Here is a 24,524-nt window from a genome sequence, read left to right as displayed (position 1 = left end):
ATGGATGACGTAATGGTGGCTGCTGCAACAAAAACTGAGGCTTTGGAAAGGCTGCTTTATACAAGGGTTTTCCTGTTTTATGAAGCCGTTGTACCTCTTGACTTCGGAGAAGAATGATTTTGTTTGGCGATCGGAACATGAAGAACTTAGACAGAAAGTTATTTCTATTCTTACACAAAAGCCATCTTGTTACACAAAATCAACAACAAGTCTCATGTCATTGAATATTTTAGTAAGGCTGCTTCTCCTGCTGAATCACGGTATCATTCCTATGAATTAGAAACTCTTTCTGTTGTTTTGTATAAGGCAGCAACAACAGGCTATCATTAAGACGGATTCCAGGACACAAAGACTTATCCGGGAATTAACTAGCCGACAGGCTAGCAAAACTAGGGGCGGAACGACCCCTTATAACATAGGACCCGAGCCTTACTGTGGCATAGGCAGACACACAGTCAAAGATTACCTAAGAAAAGAAGAGGTACATATGAGGCAAGCCTGCTGGGAAGACACCACAGGCCAAAGACAAGCCAAAACCCTCATCGTCAATTATGACATGAAGAGGTTTAAGAAACTTATACTACTAGGGAAGAGTTCACTTAGGATATCTACCGGCTTACTAACCGGACATTGCAAACTAAGGAGATAGCTATTTAATAAAGGGATTACAAACAGTAAAACATGCAGATTCTGTGACAGCGAGGATGAAACCTCCCTACACATAATATCAGATTGCTCAGCACTAAGTTGCCTGAGGAGCAGAACCCTCGGGTCCAGGTTCCTTACACTTGGGACCTCTGGAAGCATCGACCCGATAAAGCTACTTAACCTTATCGAAGGAGCCGGGTTGATGGTTGAGCTCTAAGCTCAGATAGGGGGTACAATAGATCCAGTTGGGTCGAGGTAACTTTAAACGCGTTTTTCTCAAAACTGTGTTTTTCAAACTTTCCTCCCTTGTATCTCAGAAACGGCTGGACCGAATTACTTGAAATTTACAGGGCACACTCAATATATGTAAACGCATGGAATGAACTACTATCAATCGAAAATTTTCAAAACTTCGATTTTTTTATAGCAAAAAACAAAAAAAAAAAACGCCAAATTTGCAACTTTTTTTTCAAATGTCTATCAAAAATCCAATTTTTTTTATATTCATTTGATTTTAGTTCATTCCGTGCATTTAAGCCTACAAATTAAAACGCCGTTTATTTTTTTTTTCTGATAAACCGATCAGCCGGAATCGTGGAGGAAGTGGGAGCTCTTTTTTTCGAGGCGGGGGGTGTTCAGAGCGCTGTAACTCTAGTTTGACTGAATATTTTTAGCTGTAATTTTTAATTTATACTGTCCAAATATGTGTTAATAAATGATAAAAAAACTCGAAGCTCTAAATATTTACTGGTCGTAGAAAAAAATCCTAAAATATCCCTAAAAAACAGGCCGTCACATAGGAAGACCCCCTTAAATAATGAAATAATTGAAGAAGACACTGTTGAAAGAGACAGTAATGAAAAAGACACTGTTGAAAGAGACAGTAATAACAAGGACACTGTTGATCAAGGCGTGTGGCGCATTAGATAATATAATGTAAAAACTGAATGGTTAATGATAATGTAAAAATGAGCTATGTCAAAAAAAGAATTTGTATAAGTAAAAAACAAGAAAGGAAGCTAGCTTCGGCAAGCCGAAGCTTATATAGTCATGTACACCCACACATACCCTAACTTTAAGTTCATGTATGTACAGTTAGTACACGGCAGCTAAGCTTCCACTTAAAAGCTTGAAGCCTAGCTTATGCCAAGTTTAGTTTTTAAGCAGACTTGGAACAGTACGCACGTACAAATAAATTAATTGTAAGACTAAACTGAAGTCTTTTTTTGTGAAACCTCTGTTACTCGACAAGGAAGTCGAAAGAGGTTTCTTATCGAAAACCGTCACTATCAGCCTATAACCGATTAAGAAGTCGTGGCTGCAGGCATCGATCTACAAATTTCATAGTTGAGACGAAGAGGTCTCAACTTTCCATTTAACTGGCGACGAGGATTAAACAAATACTAAGCAGTAAAACCAGCCATCCGTAAAAAATTTGCAGTACAACAACGCACCTGGTGGTAATAACTTTTTGGATTCTGCAATACACGTGGTCCAACAAGCGTAGACCAACGTAAAGATTAACATAAAACATATCTGGAAAGCTTTCATCGGCACGCGGATACGAAGACAGGCTCAAAGAAGAAATTAACACACATCAGGAAATCTTTAATAAGATCAAGGTAAACCAGATAGCTAAACAAGAGGAGCCTATAAACCTTTTTTTTGAGAAAGCTTTTATTGATGAAAGAACATTGTTAAATAAGAAGCAGCCAATTACTAATAATTTAAAAATATATATATACATAAATAAATAATAATAAAAAAAAAAAAAAAAAAAAAAAATTAAAATGAATGAGAATAGCTTAGCCACGTTTAACTCAACCTTAAATTGCATAAAATTAATACAAAATTTTGATGGTACTGATACAAATGAATTACCAGATTTAATAGCACAAATAGAAACAGTTCTCCCAACGTTCAGTGTTTTCGACGCGCCTACCAAAAGCATTTTATTTGGCTTTATAAAAAACAAATTTATAGGACTATGCAGGCCAGTGCTTCATAGACATGGGAATATTACCGATTGGGAGCGGTTAAAGCAGATAATTTTAAAACATTTTGGTGAAAAAGAAACTAGCGACGTTTTAATGGATATGTTAAAACTGTGTCGAGTTGAATCAACCGTAGAAGAATATTATAGTAGAATTAATGAAGTGTCTAATAGAGTACATAATCGAATACTAATCCATAATGATGATACATACTCTACTTCCGAAGTAAACCGAATTGCACTCCGCGTTTTTAGAGACAACTTACCTGAACCTACTAAAACAATGATATTCGCGAGAAATCCGCAGTCTTTAGATGATGCTTACAAAATCATTGAAGATGCTAGACATCAAAGCTACACATTATACGGGCCGACTCGAAAGAATAATAAATACAATAAGCCAAACTTTAGAACCAATTTTAGTAACGATAATAAAAATGTGAACGAATTGATAGTAACACAAAGTAGTTCTGGTGAAGCTAGCGGTGACCAACAAGATAGTGCTACAAAAACTGAAAACCGAAGATCTGAAGGTGCATTTAGCGCAAATAATAGAAAGCAGTGGTATCGCAATCAGTCGAATTATAACACAACATCCAACTCTACTCGAATGTCGACAAACAACAGAAATATGCAAGTTTCTGAGCAAAGCAAACGTACCTTTGAACCAATGGACCTTAATCAGTCTAACGTAAATTTTCAGATAGAGGGGCAAGACGATTACCATATATAAAAATCCAAGGTAAAAAGAGAACACTACTCTTTATTATTGACACAGGAGCTGAATTCAGTGTTATTAATGAGAATATGTGCCACCCAAAGTGGAAAACAGATATAGAACTAGAAGTTAATGCAATGGGTAACAAAATTAAAATACACAAGTTATGCAGGTTCCCTTGTTTCCAAGAATTTAAAGCTGAAAGCTATATTTGCGAGTTTTTAGAATATAATTTTCACAATGCTTTCGATGGACTAATAGGCTGTAATATACTTAATGATATGAATGCAGTCATCGATTACGCAAACAAAAAGCTTAAAATAAATGACGTTTACCTGGACCTTTTTATACAACAAAATCCAGTAAATATAAATATAAACAGCTTAATTCAAATTAATCAAACTGACCCACAGGCAAGACTCTTAATAAACAACCTTATAGAAAAATTCGGAAATATTTTTTATAAAGAAGGTCAAGACTTGAGTTTCACAAGTGAAATTAAGCACAGAAGAGTTACAAAGAATGATCTTGCAATTTATTCAAAGACATACAAATACCCCGAAATACATAAAGACGAGGTCAATAGGCAAATAGAAGAAATGTTAAGTCAAGGTATCATCAGACATTCAAAAAGCCCATACAATAGCCCTTTATGGGTAGTTCAAAAGAAAATGGACCAGTCTAATAAGCAAAAGTGGCGGCTCGTTGTAGACTACCGTAAACTAAATAAGGAAACTATCGAAGATCGCTTCCCGATCCCAAATATAGATGAGATTTTTGACAAGTTAGGAGGCTGCAAAATATTTTCAAGCCTAGATCTCGCGAAAGGTTTCTATCAAATAGAAATGGATATTAAAGATATACACAAAACAGCGTTTTCAACAACAAGTGGACATTACGAGTTTCTTCGTATGCCTTTTGGACTGCGGAACGCTCCCTCGACGTTTCAAAGATTAATGAACAACATTCTTAGTCCCTTCATTGGGCAATTTTGCATCGTTTACATGGATGACATCCTTATATTTTCAAAAAATATAGAAGAACACGTCAATCATCTTAACTCTGTATTCAGCTGCCTTTCTAAAGCAAATTTAAAGCTCCAATCAGACAAATGTGAATTTATCAGAGAGGAGATAGAATTTCTTGGCCACACTATAAACTCAGAAGGTCTTAAGCCAAGTCAGAAGAAAGTCGACGCAATCTTTAAAATAAAACTACCAACAAACCAGAAACAAATTAAAAGTTTCTTAGGAATCACAGGTTATTTAAAGCGGTACATAAAAGACTACTCAAAAATTGCACAGCCCTTGATAAAATACTTAAAGAAAAATGCTAAAATAAACACACATGATCAAGAATACACAGAAGCTTTTCAAAAACTAAAAACCCTAATAACAAGCGACCCGATAGTCGTGTACCCAGATTTTAATAAACAATTCACTGTAGTAACAGACGCAAGTAATTATGCTTTAGGCGCCGTGCTCATGCAAGGAAATAAAGTAATTTCTTATGCTAGCCGTTCGCTTAAAAATCATGAACTTAATTATAGCACAATAGAGAAAGAGCTTCTTGCCATATATTGGTCAACAAAATACTTCAAATATTACCTTTACGGAAGAAAGTTCATAATCAAAACCGACCATAGGCCCCTAGTTTGGCTTAACAATCTAAAAGAACCTAACTTAAAACTACAGCGCTGGAAAGTGCAATTAAACGAGTTCGACTTTGACATAACATTTATAAAAGGCAAGGAAAACGCTTTGGCAGACGGACTTAGCAGGATTGTTGAAGCATCATCAGAGGAATTTGACGAAAACGTACAAACAAAAGTAGATATACATAACACTGATATATTCACGCTAGAGATAAATAACAGTTTACCAGACATTACACATAATACAAACGTAGAAGATGAAGATTTCTCTAAAAGTTTGGTTCAATTATTTACTAACGAAACTGACGATTTGGCAACCGTTCACAGTGCAGATTCCGACGATCATAATTTTATAAATATTACCGAAAAATGTCTAAACGTCTTTAAAATCCAAATAAAAATTATTGAGGCAGAAAGTGATTCAAGCACATTCAAAATTTTGCATAAAAAAAAAAATAAGACACATTTTTAAAACAAGTGGTGATGAGGAAAATATGCTAAAGTTCATGCAAGAAAAGTTGCCTGAAAAAGGCCTAGTTGCTGTATTCTCAGAAAACCTAAGTTTATTTGTAAAATTTCAAGAAATTTATAGACAGTTTTTTTCAAATAATAGAAATTTAAGAATTCTCAAGTCGTGTATACTATTAGAAGATATAAATGATAAAGAAAAAAATTCTAAAGATAATTGAAAACGAACACTTAAAAAATAATCACAGAGGTATTAACGAAATATTTGTATCTATAAGAGAAAAATACTACTACCCAAATATGCAAAAAGTTATACAAAGTTATATTAATAATTGTAAAATATGTAACTTAGCTAAATACGATCGGCAACCTTTAAAATATAATTTAAATATAACAGAAACGCCAGAAAAAATTAACGATATAATACATATAGACATTTGGTACCCTAAAAGAAATGTAATGTATCTCACGTCAATTGACAAAATGTCTAAATATGCGACGGCTCAATATATTAAAGATAGATCCTGGATCTCTTTGCTTAACGCGATAAAATTAAGAATTCAATACTTGGGGAAGCCAAAGAAGATTGTAACTGATAACGAATTTAACATAGTTGTAATTAAGCAATTTCTCCAAGAAAATAATATAGATGTGCACTTTACAACTCCTTACAAGAAAACCGGAAACTCGGACGTGGAACGATTACATCTAACACTAAATGAACATATAAGATTGTATAACGCGGATCCAAACAATACTGACACAGTTCAAGAAAATGTCCATAAAGCAATTATTTGTTACAATAACACAATACATTCAATTACGAATACTAGACCAATAGATTTATTTAATAACATACTTTGTCATGAAGATATTGTAAAATTGTATGAAAAATTAGTGAAAAATAAGCAGAATCTAAATGCGAATCAAAATAATGTAAATGAGCCAAACTTCGCAAATGTATACGTTAAGAATAATCAAGTAGGAAAATCCAATCCAATTTATAAAGAAATAAGTAACCATAATCAAGCTGGTAACTACATGGTATCTAATGAAAACCCAACAAAAAAAATTTATAAAGATCAGGTAAAAAGAAGATATAAATACCAAAATGAAAATGATACAAATTAAGAACCTTTTTTGTACACACCTATTCAATATTTAATCCACTGAAAATTTCAACAATATTGTCGAAACTTGTGCTGGGGGAGTCATGTACACCCACACATACCCTAACTTTAAGTTCATGTATGTACAGTTAGTACACGGCAGCTAAGCTTCCACTTAAAAGCTTGAAGCCTAGCTTATGCCAAGTTTAGTTTTTAAGCAGACTTGGAACAGTACGCACGTACAAATAAATTAATTGTAAGACTAAACTGAAGTCTTTTTTTGTGAAACCTCTGTTACTCGACAAGGAAGTCGAAAGAGGTTTCTTATCGAATACCGTCACTATCAGCCTATAACCGATTAAGAAGTCGTGGCTGCAGGCATCGATCTACAAATTTCATAGTTGAGACGAAGAGGTCTCAACTTTCCATTTAACTATATACCCTTGCAGTCATCAAATATTTCGAACAGAATACACAAAGGCTAAACAACATCGAAGCTACGACGACTTTTCCATTAATTTTCCATATTTTTGGCTATTGTTCATATGGCAGCTATATGATATATATGATATATAAATATATATATAGTCGTCTGATTTTGATAAAATTTAATTTGTTATTCAAGTCGTTAGTCGGAACTATATATTCCAAAAATCATGATTTTCTGAAGAGAAATAACGATATTATCATTTTCATTTTATTTCCGTTAATTATATATAGATTTTTCGATCTTTCCTATGGCAGCTACATATATGATATAATTGTCCGATTTTTATGAAATTTTTTTTATAAATCAAGGCTAGTTAAAAAACTTTATACTCAAAAAAGCATAGTCATGTGATGAAAAACAATGACGTTATCAATTAATTTCCATTTATTCTATATATTTTTTTATCTCTACTATGGCAGCTATATGACAGAGTTATCCGATTTTGATCAAATTTAAACCGAAATTCAATAGTAGTTAGAAAACGCCATCTGGAAGAAATAAAGTCGATCTGATCAAAAACAACGGAGTGAGAATTTTTATTTTCAATCTCTCGTATGGGAGCTATCCGATATAGTCGGAGTCCGACTTATATACTGCGTGCAATAACTACACAACTTTCCGGAAAGTTTCAGCGCGATAGCTTCAAAACTGAGAGACTAGTTTACATAGAAACAGACAGACGGACCGACGGACAGTCGGACCGACGGACAGTCGGACCGACGGACAGTCGGACCGACGGACAGACGGACCGACGGATTTCGATTCAGATCGTGATGCTGATCAAGAATATATATACTTTATAGGGTCTGAGGTGTCTCCTTCAATGCGTTGCAAACTTCTGACTGAAATTATAATACCCTTTGCTCTGCAAGGGTATAAAAAAAAGAAAACGCAGATATGAAGATGTAATTTGTAATGAAAATTATAACGTTAGTTGAGAAATGAGAAGTTATATTTGAATAAACTGTTATAATTTGATTGAACGGTAACAAATAATTTTTGGAAAAATTGCACGAGGTCGTGTAATGGTCAGGATGGCCGTGTCGGCGCACACTAAGAGTGTGTGGATGTTGGTATGAGTGTATGTGTATACAGTTCTCGGGAATTTCACAAGAAGATTAATTGAAATTATAACAGTTTATTCAAATATAACTTCTCATTTCTCAACTAACGTTATAATTTCTTAATGATGAATCATTAAACTGATGTTACCATATATGGTAATGTTGCATGTTGTCGCTTTGAGACGGAACGTTTTAGCAGGGCGACAGCGTAGTGTCGCTGTCGCCGAGTGTGGTTCGGTGGTAAGGATAGAAATAAGAAGGGACGACGCGGGCAGTTGCATAGACTGTCGTGTGTCCAAAACCGAAACTCGCTTTGCTATTACGATGTCGGAAAACAACGTGGCTGCAAAATATATTTTTCGATCTTTCCTATGGCAGCTACATGATAGAGCTATCCGATTTTGATAAAATGTAATCCGAAATTCAATAGTAGTTAGAAAACACCATCTGGAGAAAATCAAGTCGATCTGATATAATTCATTCTCTTGTATGGAAGCTTTCCGATATAGTCGGCCGATTCAGCCTGTTCCGACTTATACTCTATACTGCGTGCAATAATTACACAACTTTTGGCAAAGTTTCATCAAGATGGCTTTTAAACTGAGAGACTAGTTTACGCAGAAACGGACACGAGGACGGACGGACAGACGTACAGACGTATTTGGATTCTGATCGTGATGCTGATCAAGAATTTATATGCTTTATGGGGTCTAAGGTGTCTTCTTCACTGCGTTGCACTTCTGACTGAAATTATAATACCCTTTGCTCTGCAAGGGTATAAAAATAACAGTAATAAAATGAATATTAGCATTGAATTTCGATGACATCGAACAAATACTGTAAATAGTAATACAATATATCTTTATCTTTAGGTCTTGATTTTTTTGGAGAATTTGCAAGTGACTACGAAAATGCATTACTACAAACTGGATTTGGAAAGTTTCAAATATTATTACTTCTAATATGTGGCTTAATTTATATGAATACAGCCATAGGAGTAACCATTATATCGTTTGTTTTGCCGTCAGCCACATGTGACTTTGCAATGACATCAACGCATAAAGGTTGGCTGTCTGCGTCGCCAATGCTTGGAATGTTAATTGGATCATACTTTTGGGGTTTCCTCGCCGATACAAGAGGACGGCGAATGGTCTTAATTACAACATTATTGGCTGACGGAATTTGTGGAGTTCTGTCATCGTTTGCTCCGGTTTATATCGTTTTCGTATTAATTCGGATTGTAAATGGATTCAAGTAAGTCTCTTTTAATTTGTAAGCAATTCAAACACACATTTGAGTTCAAAATTAACATTTCAAGTGATGCTACAAACATTTTTAAAATAAAAACACATTTAAGCAAAATAAAAATACGTGACGATAACACCTTGAGCGAGCAAATGCTCCGATATCAAATCAGATCGAGTTAAAAAAATGTAATACATACTCGTAGTTAAATCATAATTAATAATTAACGATTCTTAGTTACTTTTTTTCTCCATAATTTAGTTTATGATTAAAAGCGTGTCATGGACAGCCGTATAGTTTTTTTTTTTAATGCTTTGCTTTGTTTATTGAATCTTCTCCTTACGAGACTAATACTAAGTGTATCAAATCTTATACTATAATCCAACTATCAGTCATATAGACTGAAATAGTAAAAATTACCCTGACAAGTTATGGCTGGGTTGGAAGGTTACATTGTAGGTGTTCTTCTGGAAAGAAGATCCCTTGCATAAGGATTTGGGTGGGCTGAGAGTTTTTCCTTGTATGAGGTTTTTTTCTATTTCATCTTTTACTGCGAGAATGCCAAGATCCCTGTGGATGTTTTGGTTTCGAATATACCTTGGTGCCCCAGTGATAGTTCTCAGGATCTTTGCTTGAGCGCGCTATATAATGTCGATGTTAGTTTGGCTCGCGTTCTTCCAGTGCTGGGAGCCATACGTCCAGATTGGCTTAAAAGTGGAGTTGTAGAGTAGTACCTAGTAGTGGTGGGTGATCGGGCGTTTCAGTTTTAGGTGTAGTTTCTTGCTTTCGATGTGTTTACGCCATGTTAAACGTCTGTCGAGGTGGACGCCGAGATACGTTACTTCGTTGACTTGGGGGGTCTGTGTGCTATTCAAGTAAAGCGGAGGGCATGTTAGTCTGTTAAGAGCAAACGTTTTGTGTTTAAACTTCTGTTCTTTTATTTTGATACGCCAGTCGGATAGCCACTTCTCTACTACCGTGAGGTGGTTATCCAATTAGGATGTTGCACGGACTGGGCATCTGGAGCGGCTGAGAGTCACAGTAACGTCGGCGAAGGTGGATGTTAGTAATCGGTAAACAACGAATAGAGTTGGTCCAAGTGCGCTTTCTTGTTGGACTACAACTTCGATTTTGTAGTTTTCGGATGTTGTTGTGCTGAGAACACTCTGTTGTAGAGATACGACTCAAGTAATTTATGAGTGTACCCGGGAAAGTGTGTTTTGATTTTATGTATGAGACCGTTGAGCCAGACGGGGTCGAATGCTTGCAATACGTCGAGGAATATTGCGCTATTCTCTATGTTCAAAGGCTGTGCGAATCTCTGATGTTATTCTGTTGACTTGCTCGATAATTCCATGTTTTTCTCTGAAGCCAAATTGATGGACTGGGACTATGTTATGATAATAGACTTATTGGTCTGTAAGAGGACGGAATTAGCCAAGAATTATGATCCCATTGAAGAGTTTACAGATGACCTCAATAGCAAAGCTTGGAGTTCAATTATCACTTTTGGAGTTATTTGCTCACGATATGTCTTCGTTGTGCGTTTTCGGCGTCTTGCTTCAGAACCCGGTTTAGTATGCGGGTGGCTTCATTTAGACGTTGCTTTGAACATGGCGATCTGCTGGGTTGCCACGCCCGTCGCAGACGCCTCTTTTCCAGAACGAGCTGTTCAATTTGCAGGTTGGTTTTGAACTTCTTTATTTGCACATCCAGTGGTTGTGGTGTTGAGATCCTGGCTGCTGTGCGAATACCTCTTCTAAGGCGGAGGTAGAACAATCGATGTTTGCTTCGATACTGAGCTGTGGGGTTAGCTCAATGTGTGAACTCAAATACTTTCCGTATTTTATCCAGTCAGTTCTGTGCGACGTCAGCCTGTAGGGGTGGTCCGTTATTTCTGGGCTTTGAAGAAGGGTTATCAATAATGGCGAGTGGTCTGATGAGAGATCCGGTAGGGCCTTGGCGCTTATTAGGTTGCGTGGGATGTTTTTTGTCACCACGAAATCTTTCAGGGATCTTGATGCCAATATGTGGAGCTACCAGGAGAAACGTAGTCCCACTTATTTCTCACATTTATTAAAGCATTATAAAGTTCCCTTCTCTTGGGAGTAACGAAGCGTGATCCCCAGTGTGTATGCTTGACGTTGTAATCTCCAGCAACTTTGAAGCGGTCCCCAAGGGATTTTAAGAAATCCATGAATTGACCTTCAGAGATTGTAAAGCGAGATGGGCCGTAGACAGCGGCGATGCAAAGGTTGTCGTTTCCTGACTGCACTTTTATGGACGTAGCTTGCAAGTAATTTGTTGTAAACCTTTGGTTAAAAGGGTGTTTGATGCGTTCTCTAATTAAGATGCCCGTGCCGCCATGGGCTTTACCATCGGGCTGATTTGTGCGGCAGAAGGTATAAGCATGGCGTCGATGTGATTTACATTTAGGAATTGTGTTATTTCAAGTTTATGCGGTGAAATTCCGTTGAAATTCCACATGGATATGCGTAAATTGGTCATTGATTATTTAGACTATTGTGACACAAGCAACTGCATCTCCATATTCTGGTTCTGCACCAGCATTTGTACGGTCACTTTCATAAATGACATGAGCTCCATTATACAGCACAGCGTAGGAGATGCCGTTGGTGGTACTGAGCGGACCGGAAGATGGTCTGGCTGCCTTGGCGAACAACACGTCTGGGTTACTTTTTGATTTAAAATATACATTTTGTGTATTTTGTTGACACGTAGCTGTCGCTCGTCGCATGGGACTCTTCAGCTTCTTGTAGACCAAACAGCCTCTGTAGTTTGCCGTATGGTTTCCTCCGCAGTTCCCACATTTTTTTGAATGGGGGTCTTCTTTGTTAGCAGAAAATTTGTGCATTCCACTGGGCCGTTGTGTGGTTCTTCCACGGTGATGCTGCCATAAGTATTTTGTCAAAATAAAAGTGAAATATACTCGAAACTTGAACTTGCTTCTTTTAACTTTTGGTATCAATGGAAAGGTAATTCAAATGCCGTTTGAATGATACCATACTTTCCTCAACTCATTCGATATTTATTGAACAGGGCAATTTAAAAAAAAACTTTTTCCCTCGGCTTCAAAACTAAAATTTTTGGATGCAAAAAGTTTCTTTAAACAAAAATAATAGTAACTGCAAAAAGAATTTTTCAAAAATAATTTTTCTTCCACCCGACGGCGGCCCGACTCCAAATTTGTCTTCTATTCTTTCGTTTTTCTAATTGCACTGTTGTCATTCTCCGTTAGAAACAAAAAATTGGTTTTCGCTGGAAAATACGGCTTAGGGGCGCTCGACTTATGTATACCCTTTTGATGTTAAAGTTCTTCAAATATTAAATATTATATATGTATATATAGTTATATACATATATAATATATTTTATATATACAACATTATTTAAATTATTGAACCAATATAACCATAACATAACATTGATTGCAAATATAGATATACAGGCAGGCTCCGGTTTTCACTTTTTTTTCTCGTTTTCGTTTTTGGGCGAAAACGTACGTTTTCGTTTTTGGTGCTCCGGTTTTCACAAACTTTTTGTCATCGTTTCGTTATCGGAATTGTTCTAACAGCTGACTTTTTTTGGTCAAAAGTAAACAACGCGAAAAAATGACTTTTATATTTTCAATTGCCTTTTTTTAAGCCAAAAGAAGGCAGAAATTGATTTATTTAAGAAAATCGAGACATCTTAGATGCAACACATGTGTTTTTAATATGTCTGGCGATCGGTAAATTAAGTTGTCTTACTTACATTTTCAAAAATTTCAAATAAGCCACCATCAGAAATCAGCTGTTTTCCATAATAAGGGGCTGCCACCTTTTTTGCAGTTTTCATTCCACTATTCTTAACAACTTTTTTACTGCACTTTTACCATTTAAGAAAGAAAATTAATCATATTTATTTATAAGAAGCTTATTTAACTATTCTTTACAAATATTTTTTTCTTCGTTTTCAATTTATAAGTATTTTTAAGTGGTTGTTTCGTTCCACTACAAGTACGGCAGCATTAACGATAACTTTGGCAATAGATTTATCGAGCCTTTAGCAAAACGAAATTTGTTGTTGCCGACGGCAAATATTTTATGTATGAAATCAAGGTGGGGTCAGAAAATAATTATTTAAAAAATAAATACGAATTAGATTGACCTAATGATGATGTGAAATGAACATCAATAGACCAAGGAGTCATCTATTTTTTTCCTTTTGCAATTAAGAAACGATTTGATGTAGAAAAAGGCATTTACTTTTCATTTCGACAAAAAAAATCTGACCGTTTTTGAAAACGAAAAATTCTTGTGAAAGTGAAAACCGGAGCACCAATTTTCGTTTTTGAAAACGAAAACGAGAGAATCTTGTGAAAGTGAAAACCGGAGCCTGCCTGATTGACCTGTTGCGGCCATTGAAGGGCAATGGGCAACTTTAATGCCATTAGTGGTTCATGCCGTTTGGGCAGAATATGATTTTTAACGGCAAGGATTACAGTCTTCTACATTGAACCGATTAGCAGATGACACAAGGCTACAAAAGCCGGATGCTTTACAGCTGCAGAGACAGAAACCTAAGCTGAACATAAACAAGTCTCATGAGGAAAATGCAAATACAGTAGATTCCTGTTATAAGGACTCCGCTTATAGTGTCCGTCCGGGTTTGGCGACGAAAACTCGATGGCTTGATTGGTCCGCATACAGACTTTTACACTTATATCCCTTTGCTTAGTGCGTCTTCAGGGTATAACGACGAAAACTCGTCGGTCCCTTGAAAGTCGCTATAAGCGGATTCCGTTGTAGATACAATCTACGAGCCCGGAAAATATAGTTTAAAGCTGGCGACCTAGTTTACCCTAGAAATTTTACTCAAAGTAACGCGATAAAAAATTTAGCAGTAAACTAGCTCCCGTGTTCATTCCAGCCAGAGTTTTTCGGAAACGTAGTCCATATTACTATGAACTAGAAGATGAAAAAGGGAAGAATTTATGAGTATTTCATTTAAAAGTTATACAGAACAGGAAAATTTCAGATAATGCTTCCAAGAAATAAGCTTGTCTCCATTATCTGTCGTTGTAGTGACCAGTAGAGCTTTTACGATAAAGAACTATTCACCCCACCCTCGCATAGGTAAATTTAACATCACAGCTCCAGAGAATCAGGAAATTTAGTCTATACCAATACCAATGCCAATAAGTGAGATAAGCAGATCAGTCGCGACGGCAAAAAATCGTATGATTAAACTGTTGTTTAGAACTGCAGCGGAAAGCTCTGCGACAGCGGCTTATCTGCACTTCGTTTCCAAATTTGCATTCAATCGCTGATCTGCGCTCTTGGTGAGAAGTTCAATCGTTCGACTTTGGCTTAAGCCCAATTAATAAACAAATACAGAATTTGTGCGTCCACAATTTAACCGACTTTTCTTAGGGATCCGCATAAGAAGGCGTGACGTCAGACTTATACCCTTAGACCCCGCTGAGGGAGTCTGTTCCTACATTAGGCCGGTTACAGTCCAAACGTTTTACGCCAGCTCAACCCAATTGCCTCAGCCCCAGTTTGGTCAAATTCTTGGTGAAATTGGCCCAGAGGAGAACATAACCTCTGACGGCGTGATTACGCAACCGCCCACGCGTGTTGGCATTTGGACGCTAGGCAGTTGAAAGCTGAGGTCATTATTATTCAACGCAGGGATAACAGTACGTACCCAGCGACTCTCAGGATCGCTCCACTACGAAGGTGCAGAAAGTGTAGCCGCATCTGGCCTGCACACCTGGCGCTAGTACTACCCCAGCAACAACCCGGATCGTGCCACAGTAAGGGGCTGCATAGACAACCATACGTTGGCCGTGCGCTGAGGACATTCTTGTTCTCAACGGGGGGCGTCGCAACTTGCAACGTCCAGAGATCGATGATCGGCCATTAAGAGTCCCCATCGTGTATCATTTAATTTCCCTTTGAGAATTCGCTGATTGCGGTATTTGTATAGGTAATTTAATCTACGTTTTATTAAATATTTTGACCAACGTCGACCATGTGAACTTGGGCCCAACTTTTCAACGCATCTCATGGATCACAGACAAAAGGTCGTGAGTACTAATTAAAACGAACAATGCGTAAATATCTATTTTAAAACCTTTAAATGCTGCCCTGTTGTCATTAAATTTATTTATTATATTCATAATTTAAATTCATTAAAAATATTGCTCGTACTTGTCTATATATTATATATAAACACGATTGAAAAGAAATTCTATTAAATACAAAATGAAACATTAATTCTTATGTTTGGAAATTCTTAAATTATTATAATCGAAATCAATGGAACATAAAGTGGATAAATATAATTATAAATGAAGTATAAGATTTAATAAAAATTAAGTTTGAATAAATTGCAATACTATTCTGTCGAGTACTTAAATTGAACACTTTTAATAATAAATAAAGTAGAGATCATTTAATCTTGGCCAAGGGACAATGTAAGCATTTAAGTATAATTGTTATGGAAGGGAGGGTTAAGACTTGCGGAATAATAACTTCTAGATTCCAAAAAGGAATTTATCGGATTCTCAGTTGCTTTTCATGTGTCGGCGCGCTATAATATTTGTAAGGAGTTGTAAAACTGCTTACAATTTCGAGTGCAGGGGAGCTGCATGGCAACAGCGGGATGCGCTGTGTGCGGAGGGAAATAGGGAAATAGGGAAATAACGGCTTTCTGGACTTTGAACTCAATGCTGCGGTGAGTCTGCAGACTTTGGACCCAATAACGGTGAGTCTGTGGACTTCGGACCCGCGCAAATAGGAGAGACCGTGAACTAACGGTACCATTCTGGACTTTGTACCCGTTATAACGGTGAAGTCCATATTACTGGGGAAACAAAATCAACAATCGTAAATGGCCCGTCATATTTGGGGGCCAATTTCGCCGCGAAGACTTTCACTGCTTTGGACCGGTGGTGCTCTTTGGCCCAGACCTTATCGCCAATCCTTGGCGTCCATGGTCTCCTCCGCAGGTTGTAATGGCGCGCCTGATCCTGCGCCGCCTTTTCCATATTACGCCTTACTAGTTCCAAAATTTCTGATAATTTTTGTGCGTTTTCACTTGGTGTTTGCGTGGCTTTGCCGGTCCCGATCGTGTGTTCATCATATAGCGACTTCGGGAGTCGGGGTTCTCGACCTTGGGTGACGAATGCTGGCGAGTACCCAGTGAACTCCGCCACACTGGTATTAACCGCCAGCTGTAATTCTGGCCATTTTTCGTCCCACGTCCTTTGGTCGGCCCCTGCAAACTGGGCGATCATCGTCTTCCTATTTGCCCTCTCTGTCGGATTTTCCTGGGGCGTATATGGCGCAGTAAACTGGTGTCGCACACCCAACTCTTCCAGGAATTTTTTAAAGGACCTGCTGGTAAACTGCACCCCCTTATCCGTGATCAGGATTTTCGGGACCCCATACCTCGAGACGATTCTCTCCCTTATCGCCTTTTGCAGCGATTCTGTGGTCGCCTTCCGCATCGGCAACAACTCGGTCCACTTCGAGAATCGGTCCACCAGCACGAGCAGCATTGCATTCCCGTGTTTTGACCGCGGCAGTGGCCCGACGAAATCGGCACACACTGTCGCCCACGGCTCCTCGGGAATCTGCGTCAACATCTTGCCTGCCGCCTGCAGCTGGTTCGGCTTGTACTTCATGAAGCTCTCACAGCTACGTACGTAGGCTCTGATGTCCCTATGCATGCCCGGCCAGTGGTACCTCGCAGCCACTCTTGCGATTGTTTTCCTGCTGCCCAAGTGACCGGCTGTTGGCGCGTCGTGATTTTCCGCTATCACCCTCTGTCTCCATCCTCTGGGTACGCATAGCTTCCACGCGACCACGTCCTCGTTCCCCGCCCTGTGGGGTATGTGGCGATACATCTGCTCGCCCTCCAGCCTATAATCCGGGTATTTCTGCGGGTTCTGTGCCACCTTGTTTCTTATCTCCGCTATTCAATCGCGCCCCTGTTCCGCATTCTTCGGGCCTGGCTTTGCTGCTTTCATTTGGCGGCATTCCGCCGGCAATGGCTGTCTCCATAGGGCGTCCGCCACGACATTAAGTTGGCCTTTTCGGTACTGGCTGGACTAGTGTGGCCTCAGCTCCTTAACGTTGGCTGGGGGTTCCAGCAACGCTATCGCCGCTACCTTCTCCAGATCAGTTCCAATTCCTTGGTCCGTGATGCGATGTCCGGTACGACCTTACCGGCGGCCTGCAGCCTGTCCGCCAACTCTTCGCTTATAAAGCTTGCCGTGGCGCCAGTGTCCACCGTGGCCTTCACATTTCGTTGGTTTATGAGCACTGTGGCGGACAGCTGCATCTCTTCCGCCTTCAGGTCGCCCATTAGTTTCGAGAGGCAGCACCTTGCGATCCTTGGCCGCCCATGGATCCTTGCGCACAAATCCGCTGCCACTCCCTCGTCGACCTCCTCCCGTCACGGCTGAGAGCTCCTCCAATCTCTGCACCTAAGTCTCAGCTTATGTAGACTTCCCGTCGTTGGGCTTCTTGACTACGGCGTCTTGACTGTCGAAAACTCCTAGCGCGCGACTTCTTCCGATCCTCGTTTTCAAATTCGAAAAAGTCTCCCGCGTAGTTTTTCCCGCGCACAATCGATAATTCCTATCGATCGATCGTGGCGTTGCCACTCCTCAGCGCTGCAGTCATAATTAGCGTGACCGGCCAGCGATATTTCCAGTATTTTCTTTGCTCCCATCGATCGCACTATCGATCGACCGCCGTTATCGTGGCGACCCCATTCCCAATTTCCGCTGGCCTCGTGGTTTTGTTTTGGTAAGTACTTGAGTTAATTTCGCTTTCCCTTATTTCTCACCATTTTTGCCCTTTTCCTTTCTGCATTCACCTTTGCCGGGTTGAGCTGCGGACGCCTTCCCGATGTATATGTGCCGGGGCGCCCACCATGATGCAGCGCGTCCTGGCAGACCGACTTTTGGTGCCTTCCCCCCAACCCCCCTCCACCCCCTTCCACAGCAGCCCCCTTTGGACTGGCCGCCCGGGCTTGCTTCCAGGTAAGTTATTGAAATTTTTGACCGCTCCTCGGCTTACCTTTTCCTCCTTTAGACCTTTTCTCCTTGCCACTCTGGCAGTACATATGGAAGTTGTAAAACTCCTTAAAATTTCGAGTGCAGGGGAGCTGCATGGCAACAGCGGGATGCGCTGTGTGCGGAGGGAAATAGCGAAATAACGGCTTTCTGGACTTTGAACTTAATGCTGCGGTGAGTCTGCAGACTTTGGACCCAATAACGGTGAGTCTGCGGACGTCGGACCCGCGCAAAGAGGAGAAACCGTGAACTAACGGTACCATTCTGGACTTTGTACCCGTTATAACGGTGAAGTCCTGGACTTTGTACCCGTATAACGGTGAAGTCAGCGGACTTTGGACCAGCACAAAGAGGAATGACCGTGAACTAACGGGACTGGTCCTGCACTTTGGACCCGATCACGCCACTTGTCCTGCAAATTGCGGGACCAGGATGGCGTATAAAAGGAGGACGCGCGCACACTTCTGGACCATGGTAGAATTATACAAGGTAGTTTCGTCGGCTGCAAAATCGTTTGGGTTTTTTCCCCCTATGGTTCAGTGCGCTCGGGATTTCGAAGTGAGAGTTTGTCCGCGGACGATTTTTTTCTCAAAATGTTAACCCTTGTGTGCTTATGAAAAATACTTGTTGCAATTATTGCAGCAAGCACATACAAGGCGTAACATGTAATATTGCAGAAAAATATTTTGAAATGTGAACAATATGGGAGCGAGCCCTAAAGGGCAGCTTTGGGTAAAAACAAAAAATTACGGAACAATTAATACTCATGGTCATATAACTATTTTATTATTATTATTATTAGGTGGCACTACAACCCGATTCGGGTTTTGGCCGACCTCAGCGTCTCCCTCCAGGCGCCTCTGCTCCTCGCGCGCCTCCTCCAATCGGAAATACCCAGTGCAGTCAGGTTCTCCTTCACTTGGTCCTTCCATCGGAGCTTTGGTCGTCCCCTTCGTCGTCGCCCGTAGTCGACCCTCGCTTCAAACACCTTCTGAGCTGGAGATTCTTTATCCATACGCACAACGTGGCCGAGCCAGCGCAGACGTTGTATCGTGATGCGCCGGACCACGTCCACGTCGTCGTACAACTCGTACAGCTCGTGGTTCATCCGAATGCGAAAGTCGTCCCCAATCCGAACGGGACCAAAGATCTTGCGAAGAATTTTTCTCTCGAACACTCCAAGCGCTGCTGCATCCGTCAGTGATATTACCCATGCTTCTGCGCCATATAAAAGCACGGGTAGGATGAGTGTCTTGTAGAGTGTTAATTTTGTTCGGCGAGAGAGGTCTCTATTGCACATTTGCTTACTCAGACCAAAGTAGCACCTATTGGCAAGTGTGATTCTTCGCTTGATCTCCAGGCTGACGTAATTTTCGGTGTTAATGGCAGTGCCAAGGTACGTGAACTCCTTGACCACTTCGAAGGTATAGCTGTCCGCTACCACATGGGAGTCTAGGCGCCGCGCCTCCCTGCTTGTAGACAGCATATACTTCGTCTTGCCCTCGTTTACCGCCAAACCCACTTTTGCCGACTCTTTTTCGATAGCCGAGAATGCAGCAGTGACATCACGCTTGCTGCGGCCAATGATGTCAATATCATCGGCATACGCAAGGAGCTGGACACTTTTATAAAAAATAGTGCCAGATCGATGTACACCGGCTTTCCGCAGTACCCCTTCCATCACGAAATTGAAGAGATCTCACGACAGGGGGCCGCCTTGTCTGAAACCTCGAACGGTATTAAAAGGTTCGGAGAGGTTCGTTCCTACCTTGACAGAGCTGATGGTACTGCTCAATGTCATTCTGCAAAGTCGAATTAGCTTTGCAGGAATACCGAACTCAGACATGGTGGCATATAGGCGTTCCCTCGTCGGGCTATCGAATGCAGCTTTATAATCGACAAAGAGATGGTGTGTGTCGATATTATTCTCGTGGGTTTTTTCCAGGATTTGGCGTAATGTGAAGATCTGGTCTATGGTGGACTTACCAGGTCGGAAGCCGCACTGATAAGGTCCAATCAGTGTGCTGGTATACGGCTTCACTCGTTCACAAATTACGCTCGATAGGACCTTGTATGAGATGGTAATCAGGCTGATTCCCCGGTAGTTGGCGCATATCGTCGGGTCACCTTTCTTTAGTACAGGACAAAGGACGCTGAGATTCCAATTTTTGGGCATGCTTTCTTCTAGCCATATTTTGCACAAGAGCTGATGCATGCACCTATCAGCTCTTCGCCGCCGCACTATGGGTTTTTTCGCGTTTTTTTGGCATAAAGTCAAATTTTTTTTTGTTTTGTATCTTAAATTTATTTTTATTTTTTATTTGTAAACACCCTAGACAGATAAAAAAATATGTAACTTTAACATATGGAGCAACTCTGTTTTGCTGGCGAGCTGTTAAAGTCAGCTAATTATGTACCACCTGTTTTGTATAAAATTGGCGCGAAAAATTGTGCAACTTTGATCGTTTGTTGTGGCAAAAGTTTACGAAAAAGTTAAGTGAAAAAATATGGAAAACGATTGTCCAGATATTCAAAACTGAAGTTTACCAATGTTTGTGTCGTTGTTATGTGTTTTTGTCCAATTGTACCGTGTTTTGTTTATGTGTATTTTTAGGACGAGCGTAACAAATGTAGTTGTGTTTCATGGATCAGTACTTTTGCATGGCAAAGTGTTGCAAAAAGTTGTAAACGAGAAACTATTAACCAAAATGTGCAGGTTAATGAGAAACTAACAATTTTTGTCCGAATCCACACGTTTTCGAAAAAATCAAAAAGAAAATTGAGTAACTTCCATAGTAAGTAACATAACCAAACTTATTTAAAATTTTGTAAAATGTATCTTTACTTTCAGATTGAAGCACTAATAATGGTATAATATCGGGAGAAATAATAACGCGTTGTCGTTGTGAGTAGTGTCTCTAGACTGCTCTTTATTCTCAAACATATATTCTTAAAGGCTAAAAACTGAAGTGAGCAGCGATAGGAGTATATACTTGCATTGGCATATTTTCCTTATGTTTATATATACCACGAGACGGCTGGCTTTAAGTATTAGTTGGTGTGAAGGCCAGTCGTCTCCGTGGGAATGCATGGTCAGCATTTTAGGGCCGGCTCGCTGGCCGGACACTTGAGAAGGAATGTGTTAGTTTGTATGGGCATATACAATGTATGTATTTATGTAATTAAAATAAGAATTGAAATCATTTGCATGTGCCCATACAACGGATATATTTATGTAATTAAAATGGAATTAAAATTATATAATCCGCTCGCTACACCTCCCCCGTTAAAATGAATGACGTATATTTATGAAGTCATTCTAAAATAGTTTTTTAAAAGAATGAATATAAAATCAAAAAGAAATAAAATTGAATGCAATTGTATGGAATGATATGATGATGCATATATGTTGGGTGTTGAATTGTTTTTATGTGGGTCTTATTTTAAATTTTCAAAAAAAAATTTTTTTTTTTTTTTTTTTTTTGTAATGTTAAAATAATTGAAAGTTAAAAGGAATTAAGAATTAATTAAAGGATATAGAAAAACTTTGTATGTTCTTACATATACATATATATTTGTTTAATTATGTTGTATTATTCGAAAAATGGTTTTAATCTATCTTTGCTTACTGTCTGTTGTTTTTTCTTACTGTCTATGATTTTAACATTATTCCTATCGTCTATTTCTATTACCTTATATGGTCCTAAATAATTCCGATCTAATTTGTGACCGGTTTCGTTCTTGAGTAAGACCTGGTCTCCGATTTTTAGGTCGAAGTTATTTACGTCTTTGTCGTATAGCGTTTTTCGCTTTTCTTTTTCCCTTTCTAGCATGGTTCTTGCCCGTTTGTATGCTGATTCTAACCTAAACTTAATTTCCTTAGCATAATCATCTATGTTATATATAGGATCTATTTGATTTATTTTAGAAATATCTATAAATTTTCGAGCAGGTCTCCCAAACACTAATTCTTATGGGCAATAATTATGCGTGACTGATGGTGTAGTGTTGAAACAATAGGTGAAATATTTCAACCATATGTCCCAATCACTTTTGTCACTTGAAATATATGAACGGACATATTCGTTAAACGTTCGGTGACTGCGTTCAATAGTCGCTAAGGTTTGATGGTGGTGTGCAGTCGATGAAATGTTGTCAATTTTCATATATTTGCATAAGTCTCTTATTATACTTTTTTTATACTCTGTGCCCATGTCTGTTAGAATAACCTTCATTGGGCCGTAAACGAGTATAAAGTTTTCAAAAATTGTTTTTGCAACGGCAGTTGCGCTTTTATTCGGAATCGGTACTGTTACTAAGTATTTAGTTAAATCACAAATAATTGTGACTGCGTATTCGTTTCCCTCCTCCGAGCGCGGTAATGGGCCAATAGTATCAATTAATACTGTGTCAAAAGCTGATGTAGGTGTCTCGGTAATGGTCATTGGTGTTTTTGTATGAGTGATTGTCTTAGATTTTTGACAGGTCTGACATGTTTTTACGTATTTGGTGACTACTTTTGTCATGTTAGGCCAATAGTAATGTCGCCTTATTTTTAATAATGTTCTTGTTATTCCTGAATGGCCTCCCTCGATTGGATCGTCATGAAATTTTTTTAAAATTTCTCTTATACTTTTTTCATTGTTTTTGTCTACTATGGTCACCTCAGAACGTAGCGCTATTTGTACTTTTTGTAATGTACGGTTGCCCATTTCTTTAAATTCTCGTATTAATACTGACTTTAGAATCAGTGCGCTGGGTGCCATTTGGAATTGTTTTATGTTTTGCACTCCGGCCTGTATCTCAAGGCTTTGGAAAAATTGTTTTAAATCAATTTTCCCATTAGAGTACAAATCATCAATTTCAAATTGTGAAATTATTCGTTTTCCTCGTTTAAACAAACACTTATGTTTGACGAATTTAAGTTTCACATATTTCCTGATGTCATTGTTATTGACAACGTCGTAGACTCTGGGCTCTTGAAGCTCTTGCTTCTGCAAGGGTTCCTTTTCTGATTTCTGATCCTGGTTTTTACGAGTTTCTGACCTAGTTGTAATTTTCATTACCTGTCTGTTTATTGACTTTAGGTCATTTATTGTGATCCTGGACAGCGCGTCCGCCACACAATTATTTTTCCCCTTGAGGTATTCCGCAGTAAAATCGTATATTTCTAAATCTAGCCTCATTCTTGTTAATTTTGAACTAGGGTCTTTCATTGAAAATAAATAAATTAATGGTCTATGGTCTGTTTTTACTGTAAAATGTCTCCCATAAACGTATGGTCTGAAATATTTTATGGCCCAATGGATGGCTGCTAATTCTTGCTCAGTGGTTGACTTGTTGGATTCTCCTTTCGTGAATGATCAAGACGCATATGCAATTGGTAGGTGCGCGCCCCCATGTTCCTGCGTAAGTACTGCTCCGCAAGCGTATTTGCTAGCATCTGTTGTTATACAAAATTCTTTGTTGAAATCTGGGTATTGTAAGAGTTTTGGGCTCATTAAGGCCTCTTTTAAATAATTAAATGCATCATTACAATCTTTATTCCATTCGAAGTTGACATTTTTCTTGCAAAGTTTTGTTATATGCCTAGAGTAATCTGCAAAATTTTTTATGAATCTTCTATAGTAATTACAGAATGCTACGAATCTACGCGCCTCATCTGAGTTTTTGGGCACTGGATAATTTTTGATTGCTTCGTATTTGTTTTCATCTGGTAATATACCCTTGTCTGTGCACCTATGACCCAGATATGTAACTTCGTGCATAAAAAATGAACATTTTTCTGGGTGAAGTTTTAAGTTAAATTTACGGCATAACTGAAATACTTTTGTTAAATTGTTAAACATATGTTGTTCGGAGCATCCTATGACTACTAGATCGTCCATGTATAGGAACGCCTGTGATGGTTCGAGACCGGAAAATGCTAAGGTCATCATTCTCATGAATGAATTTGGTGCCACTTTTAGCCCGTACGGCAATCTCGTATAACGAAATGAACCTTTATTTGTAGAGAATGATGTAAGGTTTCTAGACCTTTC

The 24,524-nt window shown here is 38.9% G+C and overlaps 1 protein-coding gene across 1 annotated transcript in view; it reads left to right on the top strand.

Moving 5' to 3' along the window:
* LOC122320325 (synaptic vesicle glycoprotein 2A-like) overlaps positions 1-24,524 on the top strand; it is a 641,446-nt gene that overhangs the window by 142,682 nt on the left and 474,240 nt on the right. Inside the window, exon 3 of the mRNA XM_043208507.1 lies at positions 9,017-9,398. Coding sequence (XP_043064442.1) covers positions 9,017-9,398 — 382 coding nt within the window. The remainder of the gene's footprint in view (positions 1-9,016; positions 9,399-24,524) is intronic.

This window comes from Drosophila ficusphila, unplaced genomic scaffold (genome assembly GCF_018152265.1).
Source record: "Drosophila ficusphila isolate 14025-0441.05 unplaced genomic scaffold, ASM1815226v1 contig_470, whole genome shotgun sequence".
Lineage (NCBI taxonomy): Eukaryota > Metazoa > Arthropoda > Insecta > Diptera > Drosophilidae > Drosophila > Drosophila ficusphila.
The sequence above is the reverse complement of the archived record's forward strand: the minus strand, read 5'-3'. Positions and strand labels throughout refer to the sequence as shown.